Source organism: Trichoderma breve (assembly GCF_028502605.1).
Source record: "Trichoderma breve strain T069 chromosome 7 map unlocalized scaffold00007, whole genome shotgun sequence".
In the NCBI taxonomy this organism is placed as follows: domain Eukaryota; kingdom Fungi; phylum Ascomycota; class Sordariomycetes; order Hypocreales; family Hypocreaceae; genus Trichoderma; species Trichoderma breve.
In genome coordinates, this window is record NW_026611593.1 from 2,527,920 (window position 1) to 2,542,740 (window position 14,821).

The window sequence follows — 14,821 nt, forward strand, 5'->3', positions numbered from 1 at the left end:
AAGCAAGGCTATAATCATGACCACACGCCTCAGAATGCTTCCCGAGTCTATGATGCCAATTCTACCCTAACAACGACCAATGAATAAACAAGAAAAGTGCAACAAGAAACAACAAAACAAACAAGACAAAAACAAGCAAGAAAACACAAAACTAAGCCACCCTTTTATGTACCAGACCGCTACATACAATTCTCGTCCTTTATATCCAGCGCTTCAATCTCGCCACGGTAATCATGAGAATGCAGAGAACAGCCATGAAGCCGATGACACCAAAGAATGGACCGAGGCTTTCGCCCCCTCCGAACGGCACCTTGACGTTCATTCCAAACACACCGCTGACCAAGTTGAGCGGGACGAGAATGGATCCAAGCATGGTGATTTTGCTCAGCACCCGGTTCGTGTCGGTACCCTGGGAGATGCTGTTGATTGACAAGGTAGCCAGGTAATTGCTGTGGGCGCGAGACAGAATCTTTTCAAAGTGGCCCAAGTTGGTCGCCATGGTCACAACGTGATCCTGAATGTCACCGAGATACATGCCAATGTCCATGTGCGGCGTCACTTGGTAGTTTTCGTTACAGCGCTTGGTGAATCCGCGGAGGACGTCAGCCTTGCCGCCCAAGAGTCGCAGGAGGGCCATGCAATTCTTCCGCACCCGTCCAATAGACCGCAGGAACGTGTTTGAATCGTCGTACCGCATGACAAACACTTCGTCTTCTATGGCGTCGGCTTCAATCTCAATCTGGTTGATAACAGGGGCGAAACTATCAACAATGTTGTCACTACCGCCACATTGTTAGACTACCTACATATTGAATGTGAAAAAAGGAGGCGTTGTGAAAACTTACATCAAGGCGTAGCAGATCCAGTCGCTGCTGAGAGAAACATAGTCCTTAAGGGCCGTAATTCTCTTGCGCACCTCCGAAGCATGAGAGTTGGGCGTAAAGCTGAAGCTGAGCGTTCCTTCTCTGAACACAATGACATAGATGTTGAAAGGCTCGTATTCTTTCCCATCAGGTTCGTCCACAACATTAAACGACCGGAAGCACGCAAAATAGTACGACGGGAAAAGCTCAATCTTCTCTCGGGCTTCCTGAGTGACAATATCTTCAATGGTCAGGGGGTGAACGCCAAAGGCCTTGCAAAGGCCGTACACTTCTGCCTTTGTGGCATGATTGACATTGAGCCACCAGACACCGCCATCCTCGTCCTCTGGAAGTTCAAACAGTCCTCGGATATCCTCTCCCGGGAGGACGAGATCGGCCATCTCTGCGGCGTGAATTGTCGACTCCCATGCGGAAGAGAAGAAGCTGAAGCGTGTGTTGTCAACCGGAGGCTTCTGCTGCTGGAGCTTGGGAGGAGAAACACCTTCCGTGAACACCTTCTCGTTAGACATGGAGTCGTCAGAGGGAATCTCGAGGATATCGCCGTCCACCGTCACCATCTGTGCCGGCTTCGGTAAAGTAGACGTGCGTCGCAAGTCCCTGAAGCTCTCTGAGGCTTGAACCTCTGCTCGGGCAGCTCGTTCAGCCCGCTCTTCAGCCATAAAGTCCTCAAGATACTCGAAATCGATCCGGAGGTCGTGCTGCTTGGGATGCTTCTCCTGGAGAGGATAGCAGACATCTTCTTCGGCGGTCTTGTTGGTGAGGAAGCTCCTGGCATCGGCTTCTCCAGCATTACTGCGATGGCTCCGTCGGCTAGAGATGGACATGGCACGGCCAAGGACTTCCTCAACCTCGTCCCTTCCTCCAGAAAAGGACATCTCGCGCTCTCTTCGTCGAGCCTCGGCGAACGCTTTGACCGAATTCGGAGGCGAAATGGATCTACCATCCAGCGACGATTCCACCGTTGGGCGACGGCCGTGTCGCGGCGGAGGCTGGACATCTCCCTCTTCGTCGAGGATGGCCTCTTCAAAATCACGGATTCTAACCGCCGCGTTGCCGGGCTCGGACTCGAGATGGCGAGCGCCGTACAAACTGTCGAAAGTTCCACGGCGCGGTCGCTCAGCTCGTTGAGCGGCTGAATGCTGTCGGTGGTCGTCAAGTTCAGGGACGGGGGCATCGTAGCCTCCCGCGTCGGGGAACGTTTCCTCGTGCTCAGACATGGTGAAGAATCTGGTTTATCGAAAGGGACAAGAGCGGTCTGAATCGAATCGAAACTAAACTAACACCGCGCAACTCGGACGAAGCCTGCTGGCAACTCTAAGGGTTCTTGGACATAGTTTGGCAATGGTTTCTCTGACGCTTTAAGCCTGGGACAGGCTGTCAAGGGCCCTCTCGGCGCGGCAGAGGCGCGCCGAGTAGTTGGTTTGGAACAAAACGAAGACCCCTGGGTCTGTAGATGGTATTTCCCCCGTCTTTTGTAGCTGATGGAGCTACGGTAAAAGGTGAAGGGAAAATGCGGTATTGGCGAGCGAACAACTATCAGAAGGCCAACTTATGGGGGTTCTTTGTTGACTCCGCTATAGACCCAGCAGCCGGGTCCAAGGAGCGAGGGGAAGATAACGACCGGGGAGGCGAGTTGAGCCAACTTGAAGGTTTTCGGGGTCAAGTCTGCGATGCGCAGAAGCGAAGCTTTTCGGGGACCCTACGGCGGGTTTATGACTGCACAGCGGCTATGCGATGCCTATCGAGCTATCGAAGATATGGCGAAAAATGGTCCTTTCTTTGAAGGATTGGTGGTGGTGAGTAAAAAGGAGATTCTCCGAGTCTCGTCTCTTTTCGTTTGCGGCGAAGGGAAAAGGGCTGATGTGTGCGCCGCAAGGAGAAACGACGGGGTTTATACGCTATCACCTTAGCGAAAAAAAGGACTTGACTTGTTGCAAAGGCCCGAGAAGACGCGTCAAGGGCAGATTAAATTAGGGAGAATAAAGGCATCAAAAATGGTGCCTTTGGCTGATAATAAAAAAGAAGAAGAGGGTTTGTAAAGAGAACAAAGCCAAACAGCAAGGAACCCGTTATTAGCCTTTTGGGCGAGGAGACGAAATTTTCCCTTTTAGCGGTGCCCGCCGCCACGAAAATCAGCTGGTGGTCGCTAAGCTGGTTTGGCCAGACCGAAGAGCGCTGCGTTTTGGGGGGCCAAAAAAAACTTGGTGCTGGCGGGGAGAAATTTTTACTGTACGAAAGTCGGAGGACAAAGGTTCCGTGGTACTGGATTGGGGCACTAGGGGAACGGACTTGGACTTGGACCATGTTAAGGTTCTCACGTGTACCATATGATGCTATTATCCGGACAAGAGTATATTCTCATCCGTCGCTCTCCCCTTGCCAGTACCTGCTACCAGTCCTCAACGGTTTTCCCAGCGAGCGCCACCCGGTAGCTTGTCGCTCACGGCACGTTTCGGCCTGCCAATGGGGAGAACCAGAGCAGTTTTGGGGGCATATGCAGGTGCAGGGCGGGATTAAATCGGTTTGCGATGTTCTGATCGTCAAAGATTTATGTAACTTGTCCAGCAAACTCGATTGCAGGTCCAATAGGGCTTGTGATACACACAATCTTTAGCTGCGAGACAAGCATGTGAAAGCTCCAGAACGCTGCTATTCGGACAACGGCACGGATCCTTAGTATACTGCTATAATTCCCTCTCATCAGAGCTCCCTCCCCGGATGGAGTTTGCCGTGCAAGTAAAATAGCTCTCGAAAATGCTCAATGGGCGGATATTGTCCCCCGAAAATGATCGTCTCAATCACTTGCAGAAGCTGAGAAGCATTGGTGCTACAGACATACGTCAAGGTGCCCTGATTGCCACCGCAAGCACTGTGCGCTGCCAAGGTTCTGCATCATCTCCGCTCTCGCTTGCTGGACGCATCCCTGCTTGGAAATGATGGATACGGAGCAGCCCATCTCTCGGAAGATTTGATGGACTGACCGAAAAAATCTCCTTAATAACTATGTGGCCGAGTCAATTGCATCACAGCTGCAGAAGTTGTACTCACCTGTTGCTTCAGCACGAGCACTTCATTGCTCTACATAGCTCTGGAGCAGATCCCACGAGTCAGAGTCTCACTAAAAACTTATGAGATAGAAATAGCATCCACGGAATAGTACGATGACTCAGTATTACATACCACATGTCACAAATACCAATACATGACACGCGTATATCGCTTCGAAAAAAAAAAAAAAGGAAAAGGGAGGAAAAATCTCACCAGGATGCATCATCATGTCTTCCTTCAGACCCCAAATTCAAATGCAGTCAATGCAGTCCAGGTTAGGTCCCCAACAGTGACATGAGCTCGCACCGCCACACTTCCCCAGGCTGAGGCCCCACCATCTTCCCAGTCCGGAGATTTGCGCCACATGCATCACCTCCAAAGACGTGTCTACTATTACGGGCATGCAATCGCTCGGCAGACATCGTTAACTGCTTCGATTCCGCGCTCGCCCGCCAAGTCCTTCTGAGATTCCGCCCCGACACACGATCCCACACGAGGAAAAGCGGATTGAATAAAGGCCGTCGAAGGAGAAGCATCACGCAACATGGCGGAGGAGATCCTGGACAAAGTTCGGGATGTGGTGGAGGGCCAAATTGTCAGGACACCAGCATCCCATCTACCGAAGCGAACATCGGCTAACTGATTGTACCATGATAGGACTTCGAGGGCCAGCGACGAGCAGAAGGACTTGCCACTCTATTTCTTGCACTGACAGGCGTATGAATGACCCCCTCCAGCCTTGAATTGACTACAATGCTTACAATTTCCAAGCTCATCGCATTCAACGTCGGATACGTACTACAAGACATCGTCAAATGCCTATATGTTGGACTGGGAGGAACGGTCTTGACATTTCTCATTATCATTCCGCCGTGGCCGTTCTATAACAAGAACCCGGTCAAGTGGCTGCCTATCGGATCTGCGTTTAACACGGGCGGGACATGACGACTGGATAACGCCGCTCTGAGCAGGCCCCGGCGTTTTGTCACGTTGTCAAAATCAGCATGTAGCTTAAATCTTTCCGAAATCATGTGCCACATTTCCCCTTGTCCATGTCGTGATATCGTTCCTTGCTTTTGCTTCCCGTTCCGCCTGCTCCGTTTATCGACCGTACTTTTGGAACTCCCAGTCTCTGTTGTCTAGAGGGCATACCGATCGGGCCTTTAGCCATCGTGAAATGCAGTGGAAGTGGAAAGCATGCTAGTAAATCGTCAGTCATTTGCTGCTATCGACAACGGCTGTTTCATGTGTGGGATGGACGCCTTACGTTGCAAATTCCCCATGCGACGGTGCACTCCTCGCTCGTAGCGGATGCCTGGTTCGCCTGACATTCTATGCCTGATGGGCGTAAGTGAAATTCCATCTATAGGGCGGGGAGAAAGGCTCACAAAGATCCATGATATGGTTTCGGCAGATGGCGCAGTTGTCAACAACGATATCCCAAGCCCACAGGGCGACTGCGTTCCACTGCTCCAGTCAGTGCTGCTCAGTCCCGCATTATATCGACATGTCTCGCCAACATACCTTCTTGACTTCAAACTTCTTCTTGTCCGAGCCTTTGCTGACGACACCATCGGCCTTTTTGGCGGCCACCGGGGCATCGCTCATTTCGACGTCAGCCATGTTCGGATAGCTCGTGATCTCTCAAGAAAGGTCTGGCAGTGACGATGGTTCCGTGGTATCGCAGTGTCGCGATAGGGATGTATGAGTGCGAGGACGTGTAAACGAGTAAACGAGGGGAGTAGTCGAGCTCTTGGGACTCGATGGATGACCTGTGCGGCTCTGGTTAGCTATCAAGGTCCGTCGTAGCCTAATGTTAGTCCTGCAGTTACTCGCCTCAAGCAACGCCGCAAGAAATGCTGCTGATTAAGCCTTGTCACCGGATGCAGCAGCCCTTGGATAAACCGGAACTGCGAGCTAAGAAATGGGGTCTGAGACAAAGGCTGCAGAGATAAAGAAGAAGAAAAATGCCGAAGAAACACCAAAATCCTGCTGCTGTTGCTGGGCTTTTTGCAGATGTTGTAATCGTGCAATTGCTGTACGGGACTCGAGTTACTGAGGTAAGGCTAATCGCAGCGAGGGGCACGCTTTGATAGCGGGCCGGGTACCAGTAGCAGGCGTAATGGATTCGCAGTTACTGCTGGCACTAGCAGCCGAGTGCCCTGCGGGTTGCGAAGATGTACAGTCAGCGTTGTCAGCGTGCGTGAGGAGACCTCTGGGCTACTTTGCGGCTCTGGATGCTTCTCTCCGCCGTTGCTGAGCCAGCCAATGACGACAAAGGCAGCCTAAGAGTAAACACCAAGGCGTAATGCAAGTCGCTGTGTAACAAAGACGTCAAACCCAACTTTGGGGTACTAGAAACTCTAATTCACTGAGGGTATTTACTTCGTAGATTAAGAAAATATACTCATAAGAAGAAGTATAAGGACAGATATTGGAGCTTCTGTATTGATTTATTCTTTGTGTCCTTTATCTCTTTACTTTCTCATCCAAGAACTCACACAAAGCGCACCACTTTAACAAAGCCAGCCCTCTGCAAGCGCTGCATGTAGGTACTTCGGCGGCTGCCGACCGGAACAAAACGGAGGTTTCGTCTTAGTAGCGGTACCCATGCGCCCACGCAAAATTCGCCATGGCTCCAGTAGCGGTACCTCCAGCTCCCCATTTCCAGCTGACAACGCATGCATGCCCAAGTCTTAGTGCCATGAAGGTAAGGAACCACCGGGGCTGAAGTCTTCCGCAACTATCAACTCCATTCCAGAGCAAACGCATCATGAGCACTGCCCAAAGCATTTAGTTTTAATCATCTTCCTCCCCCTCCCGGCCGTTCCACCTCGCATCCTCGCATTCATCACCGAATAGACGAGATCCCCTGGCCCTTCACGTGATTGTCTGCCAACCGAATCGAAGTCTGTGGGCAGTGTTTTCACTTGTCTACCAGCAACAGACGACGACGGTCCTTTGTACTCGACCTCGAGCAAACGAAAGAATCATCAGATCGACACACAACTTCAGATCCAATGGAAGCCCACGCATCACCGAACAAGACCACGACAAATCGTCGCAGGCATCCTAGAGGCAAGCCTGCCCCTCTCAAAGCCTATGCGTCAGAGAACGACGCCGCTAGCTACGGAGCCTCTCCCCATCACCACCACAAGACGCCTCAAACTCCAAAAAAGATACTCTCTGCTTCCCCTGCACTAGCGGAAAACTATAATGCGCAGGCTGGCGGCAAGCAACGAAACCGTAGCAACAAACCCAAGGGCAAAGTCGACGCTGCCTCTCCCAACTATCACCTGAGCAACAACCAGTCGCCTCCTAGAACGTCGCCGACCTCGAAGCCTGGTGCCAGCGCAGCGTTTGCTGGTGCGACCTTTCATGCCTCGCCTGCTCCAGCCGACCTCCCCATTCCGAGCTTTCTAAAGTCCAACAGCGAGTCCCCGATGGTGCGAAAGAACAGGGGCGTCGTCCCACAACCATCCCCTCCGGCTACCGACTCAGAGGCACCTACGCCGTATCGACCCGCCTCTGCGTCCCAGCATCGCGAATCTCCTCTCGACTTCATGTTCCGAGCCCACAGAGAAGAAAGGGCCCGGCAGCAGTCTGACAACACTGCTGGCCCGGCCTCGTTGCTGGCCGGCGTCATGTCTCCACCACACTACACGGACACACCCCTCTCCCCGTCCTCGTCCAACCTGGCACAGAACCGCCGTGCATACAGCCGACAGTCCTCTGGAGGCGTTGAGATCTTTGAACTGGATGGTACCGGAAGCCAACAGCTCGGCCCACCATTTTCGGCTCCCTACCAGGATCGGATCAACGCTGCTCGCAGTTTCGCCTCAGGCCCCCCTACTGCCCACACGACTCCTCAACACACTCCAAGCGCCAACAGCAGCACGACGGCTGAGGATCCTACTGCAGCTCTCAAGAGGTTCCTATTCTCTCCTCAGCCGTCCACAACATCAACCCCATCCGCTGCCAACCTACCCCCGCGCAACCCCGAGTACTTCCCCAACAACCAAGTAGACAGCTCGGGCTATGATAGCGCAGGCAGCATCCAGGCCATGGAGAACGATCTTCGACGGATTTTAAAGTTAGATATGGTTTCCGAGGGTCCGCCAGCCGAGCGGAGACTTTTTACTCGTTAATTGCGATTGACTTTTTCCCAATTTCTTTTTGCCTTGCATTTTCAACAAATATCGCTTCTTTATTTCCCATCTCGGGTGATATATCATTGCTGCGGCTCACTGGGAAACGGTACCAAACATGCCCTTTCCCTCCTTTTCTTTGCTATGTCTTTTGCATCATCCTAGAACGGGATACAGTACGGCTGCCTACCTACGGCTTTCGGGAGCACACCAAGGGTTTGTGTGTGTGTGTGTCTGTGTGTGGTTTGACTCTATGCAAGCTTTCGTTTCCTTTCTTTTGTTTCTTTTCAAACGGCCAAGGAGAAACTTGCATCGAAGATGCTTTGGGCGCAAGCAGGAGGGTGGATTTGCATATCAACTATGGTTTTTAAACTTTTTCTGTTCTATTTTTACACGGTACTTGGGAGGGATTTGACTCTGGATGTTACAAGAACATGTAACCTTGCATCAGGACGAAGATTTTTTTCTTGCTTTGGGGCTTGACTATGTTCTGGTTTTCATGATACCCGAGGAGTCATGGGCGGAATGCTGGCAGGCTACCAGACGAAATCTTTTAGCACAGGCAGCGATTCTGACGCTTTCTTGTGCTGTTTGCTTTTTTCATCTTTTTTGTTTTCCCCACGTTTGTTGTTTATTGACTGCTTTCCAAGCTTCCTCTTTTCTTTGTTCACAGGCATTGGGAGGATTTTGACGGAATGGGTTCATTGGGCTGGGGCGGAGTTGTTTATGACAATTCCTCCTTTTGCCGTCTGCTTTTCATGTTTCAGCTGCTCTTTTCTCGATCTTACTTGTTCATTACTTTCGTTAACTTGGTCTTTTTATTTGTCTCTCCTTTTGCTTCTTAGTTTGTCCTTAGCGGGATGATGTTTTGATATGATCATCTGTATGCTTAGGCTCAGCATTCATTTTACGTACATCACTCGTTTTATCTCAATGTCTTTTTGCATGAGTGGCGTGGCAGGGCGTAGATAGCATTGTGATTTGAGCTTTGCATTTCCAAATGCGAGCTTGTTGCATGACATTTCACTTTGCATTGCAATAACTTTCCACATTGCATCTTCTTCCATCGTACTGAGCGTTTTATTCTTCCATATATATGTGTAGAGGAGGGAGATGACGAATTTGCCATTGCTATTTCATATCTACTCAGCGAATTTACTTTCTAGACGGCCTTTTGCTTTCTCCTCTTCTTTTCTTCGCGCGAGAAGAGTTTTCCGTGGGAGACTAGGAGGTACTTTACGAAGAAGTCTTGGGCGAAGTCGTCGAATTTTGTGTATGTTGCGCCGAGGCGGTAGGCGGCTGCTATGCCGCTGATGCAGGCGACTTCGTGCATGTTCTGTTGTTGTTTTATATTTGTTAGCGATGTTGCTGTATTGTTTCTCTTTCATCTTCTACTTGGAGTTGCTGTGCATTGTGATATGTGGCTATAAGATGATGTGTATATATATAAAAAGGGAGAGAAGGGGGGAATTGTTAATAGAAGGCGAGGGATCAGACATACCACTAGAGTCCATGATCCAGCGAAATAGGTGTTATTGTGTCCCTGAAGGAACATGACACCCGGGACAACGCGGACATAATGCTGCCAACGATGGCCGAGCTGATGCCACCAGTTGAGCTTGATAATTTTGGACTCGTCAATGCCGTCGATGGTCCAAAGATCACTCTTTCGTTTATCGAGGAAGATGGTCTGATAGACTGGTTCAGGGGGCGTTTCAGACGGGACGGATGCTTGGTTTTCTTTGAATTGGTGTTGGTAGTTGCTGCAGTTGAAAGACATTTCGATGAGTCGTGGGTTTTGCTGATATGTGTACGTGTAATACATGGGATCAAAAGATCGATGCTGTGAACCAGAACCGGAACCAGAGCCAGAGGCATAACCAAGAGTAGGAGAATCTCCCTTAGCGGACGAGATTTGGTGGCATTGAGCTTCTGATTTGGGCTCTCCGCACAGCTCGGGCTTGAAGCGAGTTTCGTACTGCTTCGTGAAATAATCAGAGTCGTGGTGGGTGACTGTGAGGTCGTCGTAGAAGGATGCGCCGCCGAGGACTAGTTTCTCGCGCCAGGTTGCTGATTTTCCTAGGATGCGGAGGGCGTCGTCGGCGAGGACGCATAGGACGAGGTTGTCAAAGTGTTCCGTTGTGATGTTGTCGGTGCTGTTATCTTTAATGACGAGATCGACTCCTTTTTTGGATCGTGATGGGATGCTTTGGACCTCGGTGTCGGTTCTGATGGAGACGCCCTTTGCTACGAGATCACTCTTCCATGTGTCGTAAAAATTGTGTAAACAGTCAAACGAGTACATGGTGGGTTGATTCGGCAGCAGAGTATCAGCATCGTAATCCCAAAGCTTCATGTTAGGATCGTTAAACAGCCGCTCAACAATGGCAGCGGGAACGTTTGCCGTCTGATTCCCCGTTCCGAGAAACAGGGCAATGAGCGGATAAACCATCTTGTCGCCAAAGTCCTTGCTGAAGAAGAAGAGGCGAAGCATGATTGAGATGGGCAACAGGCCGAGGACGGGCATGGTCCATTTGACGACCTTGAGGAAGACGCCGAATCGCTTGATGTCGGAGGAGTGCTGGGCGACGAGTTTGCTGGGGAAGCAGTTTGTCCAGAAGCCTGATTGGCCTTTGCCGAAGGAGACTTGGAGCTGGAGAGGTTGGGCTGGGAAGCCGTATTGGTTGAAGAAGTTGAAGGTGTGTTTGAAGATCTGGGAGAGATGAGTTTGTTAGTTAACTAGCACCGAGTGAGATAAATTGTGTAATAATGAATGATGTAAATGAGTATAAGAAGGATGAGCTAACTTGAGATCCTCCTTGAACTCCATTGTTCATCCATGATGCACCGAATCTTTTTTCATCGAGGGGGATGGACGTTGCTTGGCCTCCTACAACGCTGTTCTTTTCGAGAAGCGTAACCTTGAAGTCTTCGGGGTGATTGGCTAGAGTTGCAGCACAAGACTATAGAAGAAGATGTAAATTAGTTTTCATATATAAAAACTTATACAGGGGGAATGAATATGTGAGTTTGGCTGTTTTACCATGCCTGCAGCGCCGCCTCCAACAATGACAATGTGGCGCGGCGTCTTGGTTTGGTTGCGAGAAGACATTTTCACCGTCTGGAGGTAAGATAATATGGACAACTATATATTTTGAGAGCGTATTATGGTTAAATAGTATAACGAAAATGTTAAATTACGGACAGTAAAGGGGTTTTGATTTATATGATTTGAGACGAGGCTTCGTGGACGTCATTGTCCGATGCGCGTGTCGTCCAAGGCGCCGCCATGATCGGAAACCTTGTCAAGCAAGGGAGGGGGAAAATGCATGACGGCTCTATCCAACCACTGATTGATTCTCTTTTAGTAGCCTATCTAATAGTAAAATAATTACATGTGTTGGCAATTTCAAAGCAAGGAGGTTCTAATGCTATATTTTTCACGCTCACATGCTAATTACAAGTGCGTGCATCTGCGTGTATGCGTGTTAGTCAATCTACGTTCACAAGCTCCAAAACCCTCGAATAACCAACTACAAGCCCCCAACGCAAACAGCCTCATTAAGCTATCAATTCATCCGTCGCTGTAAATTCAATGCCTCACAAATGACAAACCCATTTCATCCGCTCCAATTGAAGCCCCCTAAATAGCTCTTCTCGCCCTGCATTCAACTCACTGCACAGCAACCCAAGAAACACCCCCCACGTGACAGCGCGCCTGCCTGATTCACGCAACAGGAAAGACAGGGATCACGCCGTGACTGACGCAAACGATCACGACCAAAATCACGTTAACAAATGCGGTGAAATTTTTTTGGCCCCCAAGTTGGATCAATAAGCTTGGTTCAACGACATTCCGGGTGCGACATATTGTGCTCACTTCTTTGTTTTCGACCGCATTGAGACATGGCGAAGCCGGAGGGCCGCGTGCCTGAGCTGGCGGATGATGCCGACGACGATGAGGCTCTGCGATACGCGATAGCGCTGTCGCTGCAGGATGAGGCGAATTCACCGGTGATGATTGTCGATTCGGATGATGACGATGATGAGACAAAGGCGGGCTCTTCGAGGTCAACCCAGCAGATGTGGTCGCAGACACAGACACAAACACAATCATCACAGACACAGACGACGCAGGCATCACAGTCACAGCATCAGTCGCAGTTTGGCAGCCTCCTTCTTGACCGCAAGGCCATGGAGCAAGAACGCCTCAAACGTCTCGCCAAACGCCAACGTTCACCCACTGATGACGGGGACGACGACGACGTGGTCGAGGTGCCTCCGCCCAAGAAGCAAGCCAGAACAGCCCCGGAGTCCACGAGCAAGACTACCAGTAAGGCAAGACCAACAACAACGTCAGCGTCAGCTCCAACAAGCAACATCACAAGCAGCAGCACCACCAGAAGCAACTTACCGTACCTAAACGGCACCGTTAAACGGACATGGTCTCGCGGCTGCCCACGAACAGGCGACGAAATCACCATTGAGGAAGTCTTTCAAAAAGACCAGCTGGAGCTCGCCGTGCTGTCGTCTTTCCAGTGGGACGAAGAGTGGATGATTTCCAAGCTCGACATCAGGAGGACCAAGATACTGCTACTAGCATTCGCCAAGGACGAAGCTCAGGTACCCTTCCTTTCCCGCCCCTGACGTTCCCTCTCCCTCTCCTATCTCCGCTCTCCGCTCTCCGGGCATCAAACTCTCTGCGGCCGTCAAGTTGCTGACAGGTAACCTCGTATAGAAGAACCTTATGCGAGGCAACGTCCCCTCCAACATCAAGTTCTGCTTCCCGCCGATGCATGGCCCTGGAGCGATGCACTCAAAACTACAGCTGCTCAAGTTTGCGGACCGCCTCCGTGTCGTCATCCCAACGGGCAACCTTGTGCCGTATGACTGGGGAGAGACCGGGGTCATGGAAAACGTCGGTATTCCCCTCTCCCTCCCCGGCCACTCTGATATCATATTATTATTCCTCAGCCTTTTTGGCTTTTTTGTCTTTCTCCATACTAACCAGGGGCATTATCGTTCTTGTCTACGTGCAGATGGTATTTCTAATTGATCTCCCAAGACTGCAAGACCCCGCTGCCAGTCCGCCGCAGACGCCGACTGGATTCTATACCGAGCTAGTATACTTCCTCCAGGCAACGGGCGTCGGCGAAAAGATGGTTGCCAGCCTATCAAACTACGATTTTTCCAAGACGTCAGATATCGCTTTCGTCCATACCATGTGCGTGCTTTCCAGGGATGTACCCGAGAGGGGCAGGGGGACGAGAAACAAGACAAATTGCCCCTCCTTTTGACCGACGTTGTATTACTGACCGGAATCAAACCTCATCTTTTAGACCCGGAAGCCACACGGGAAGAGCAGCAGAACGCACAGGTTGGCCTTGACAAAACCCGAGGTGTTATGAGTCGAGTGGGAACTTGCCATCGCTGACTGTTGCCTGCAAAAGGGTATTGTGGCCTCGGTGCTAGTGTAGCGGCCCTCGGCTTAGCCAATCCCGAACCTGTCGAAATCGACCTTGTGGCACGTTTTCCTACGATATCCACTGGGATGGGATGGAGTTGCTAATGGTAAGGCCTAGTGTGCGTCGTTGGGATCGATCAACCGCGGGTTGATAGAGGCGATATACAATGCCTGTCGAGGTAAAACGGCCCAGCATGACGGATTCCCACCTGCTTACTCCCCTTGACCAACATATTCTTTAGGTGATGACGGCATCGACGATTACAACAACTCCGGGGGCGCTAGCTCAAGGTCAAGACCGGCCAGAAAACCGGCAGAGACGACGTCCTCAAAGGAGCTCAAAGACCGGTTCCGGATCTACTTCCCTACGGACCAGACAGTGGCCCGAAGCAGAGGCGGACGCAATGTGAGTTATCATGGACCTCCCGAGGTCATTATGCTTGATCAGCAAGCGTTATTTCTGGCCCCGGCTTACGACAGTTCACAACTGATAATTGACAATGACAGGCGGGAGGCACAATTTGCGTCCAGGCCAGGTGGTGGCGGTCGCCTAATTTTCCAAGAGAGCTGGTGCGGGATGTCATCACTCGTGACCGGCTCCTCATCCACAGTAAAGTGATATTCGTGCGTCGGGTCGGAGATGGCCAAGCGACGCGGCAACCGCCAGGCTGGGCCTATGTAGGGAGCGCAAATCTTTCCGAGAGCGCCTGGTAAGTCTTGAGAGTTTTCTACCACACACCCGGTTCCCTTTCCCTTGTTTGTGCTTGCTGATGGGCACTTGGTGACTTAGAGGCTGACTGTGCCCGCCGCCGCCGTTGTGACGGCCGCTGGGGGTGGTTTTCTTAGGGGCCGGCTATCCAGAGACAAGTCTACGGGAGGCATCAAGATGAATTGTCGCAACTGGGAGTGCGGAGTGATCATCCCGGTACCTGAGTCAAAAGCAAAGACTGTTGACAAGACACGGGCTAGCGCCGACATGGCCATGTTTGCGGGGACGGTTCCTGTTCCAATGCAAGTTCCCGGGCCTGCGTACGCATCAAATGACCAGCCCTGGCTTTATCCAGGAGCCTGAATTGTGTTTGATTGAGCGATTTGAGCGATTTGAGGGTCATGCGTAGCCCTTTTTTTCTGGAGCCCTTGCAAAAACCAGGGGTCCCTGAAAGCAGGTCCGCTATGCTTACAGATTTCGACAACGGCACGAAGAAAGATGACTTTTGATAGATGTGTGTAAGATCCCTGGGAAACCCAAAAAACATGTGGTCAGAAGCGCAGAACAT

At 51.0% G+C, this 14,821-nt stretch overlaps 5 protein-coding genes across 5 annotated transcripts; 2 read left to right on the forward strand and 3 right to left on the reverse strand.

Annotated features, from left to right (window-relative positions):
- Positions 1 to 199: 199 nt before the first annotated feature.
- On the reverse strand, positions 200 to 2,101 carry T069G_10978 (corA-like mg2+ transporter protein domain-containing protein; the record flags this gene model as incomplete). Its single annotated transcript, XM_056178188.1, has 2 exons — positions 200 to 779; positions 846 to 2,101. The coding sequence occupies 2 exons, from the start codon at positions 2,099 to 2,101 to the stop codon at positions 200 to 202; spliced, it is 1,836 nt and encodes a 611-aa protein (XP_056024478.1).
- Positions 2,102 to 5,033: 2,932 nt separating this feature from the next.
- On the reverse strand, positions 5,034 to 5,555 carry T069G_10979 (RING-H2 zinc finger domain-containing protein; the record flags this gene model as incomplete). Its single annotated transcript, XM_056178189.1, has 4 exons — positions 5,034 to 5,132; positions 5,200 to 5,270; positions 5,321 to 5,399; positions 5,457 to 5,555. 4 exons carry the CDS (start codon positions 5,553 to 5,555, stop codon positions 5,034 to 5,036), a joined length of 348 nt encoding a protein of 115 aa, XP_056024479.1.
- A 1,397-nt stretch (positions 5,556 to 6,952) lies between these two features.
- T069G_10980 (proline-rich nuclear receptor coactivator motif domain-containing protein) lies at positions 6,953 to 8,080 on the forward strand (the record flags this gene model as incomplete). The annotated part of the gene is made up of 1 exon (XM_056178190.1): positions 6,953 to 8,080. One exon carries the CDS (start codon positions 6,953 to 6,955, stop codon positions 8,078 to 8,080), a length of 1,128 nt encoding a protein of 375 aa, XP_056024480.1.
- A 1,162-nt stretch (positions 8,081 to 9,242) lies between these two features.
- On the reverse strand, positions 9,243 to 11,192 carry T069G_10981 (NAD(P)-binding rossmann-like domain-containing protein; the record flags this gene model as incomplete). Its single annotated transcript, XM_056178191.1, has 4 exons — positions 9,243 to 9,416; positions 9,582 to 10,793; positions 10,888 to 11,043; positions 11,124 to 11,192. 4 exons carry the CDS (start codon positions 11,190 to 11,192, stop codon positions 9,243 to 9,245), a joined length of 1,611 nt encoding a protein of 536 aa, XP_056024481.1.
- A 794-nt stretch (positions 11,193 to 11,986) lies between these two features.
- Positions 11,987 to 14,616, forward strand: T069G_10982 (tyrosyl-DNA phosphodiesterase domain-containing protein; the record flags this gene model as incomplete). Its single annotated transcript, XM_056178192.1, has 9 exons — positions 11,987 to 12,703; positions 12,819 to 12,998; positions 13,120 to 13,304; positions 13,420 to 13,457; positions 13,531 to 13,604; positions 13,663 to 13,723; positions 13,787 to 13,950; positions 14,052 to 14,254; positions 14,391 to 14,616. The coding sequence occupies 9 exons, from the start codon at positions 11,987 to 11,989 to the stop codon at positions 14,614 to 14,616; spliced, it is 1,848 nt and encodes a 615-aa protein (XP_056024482.1).
- Between the last annotated feature and the right edge of the window lie 205 nt (positions 14,617 to 14,821).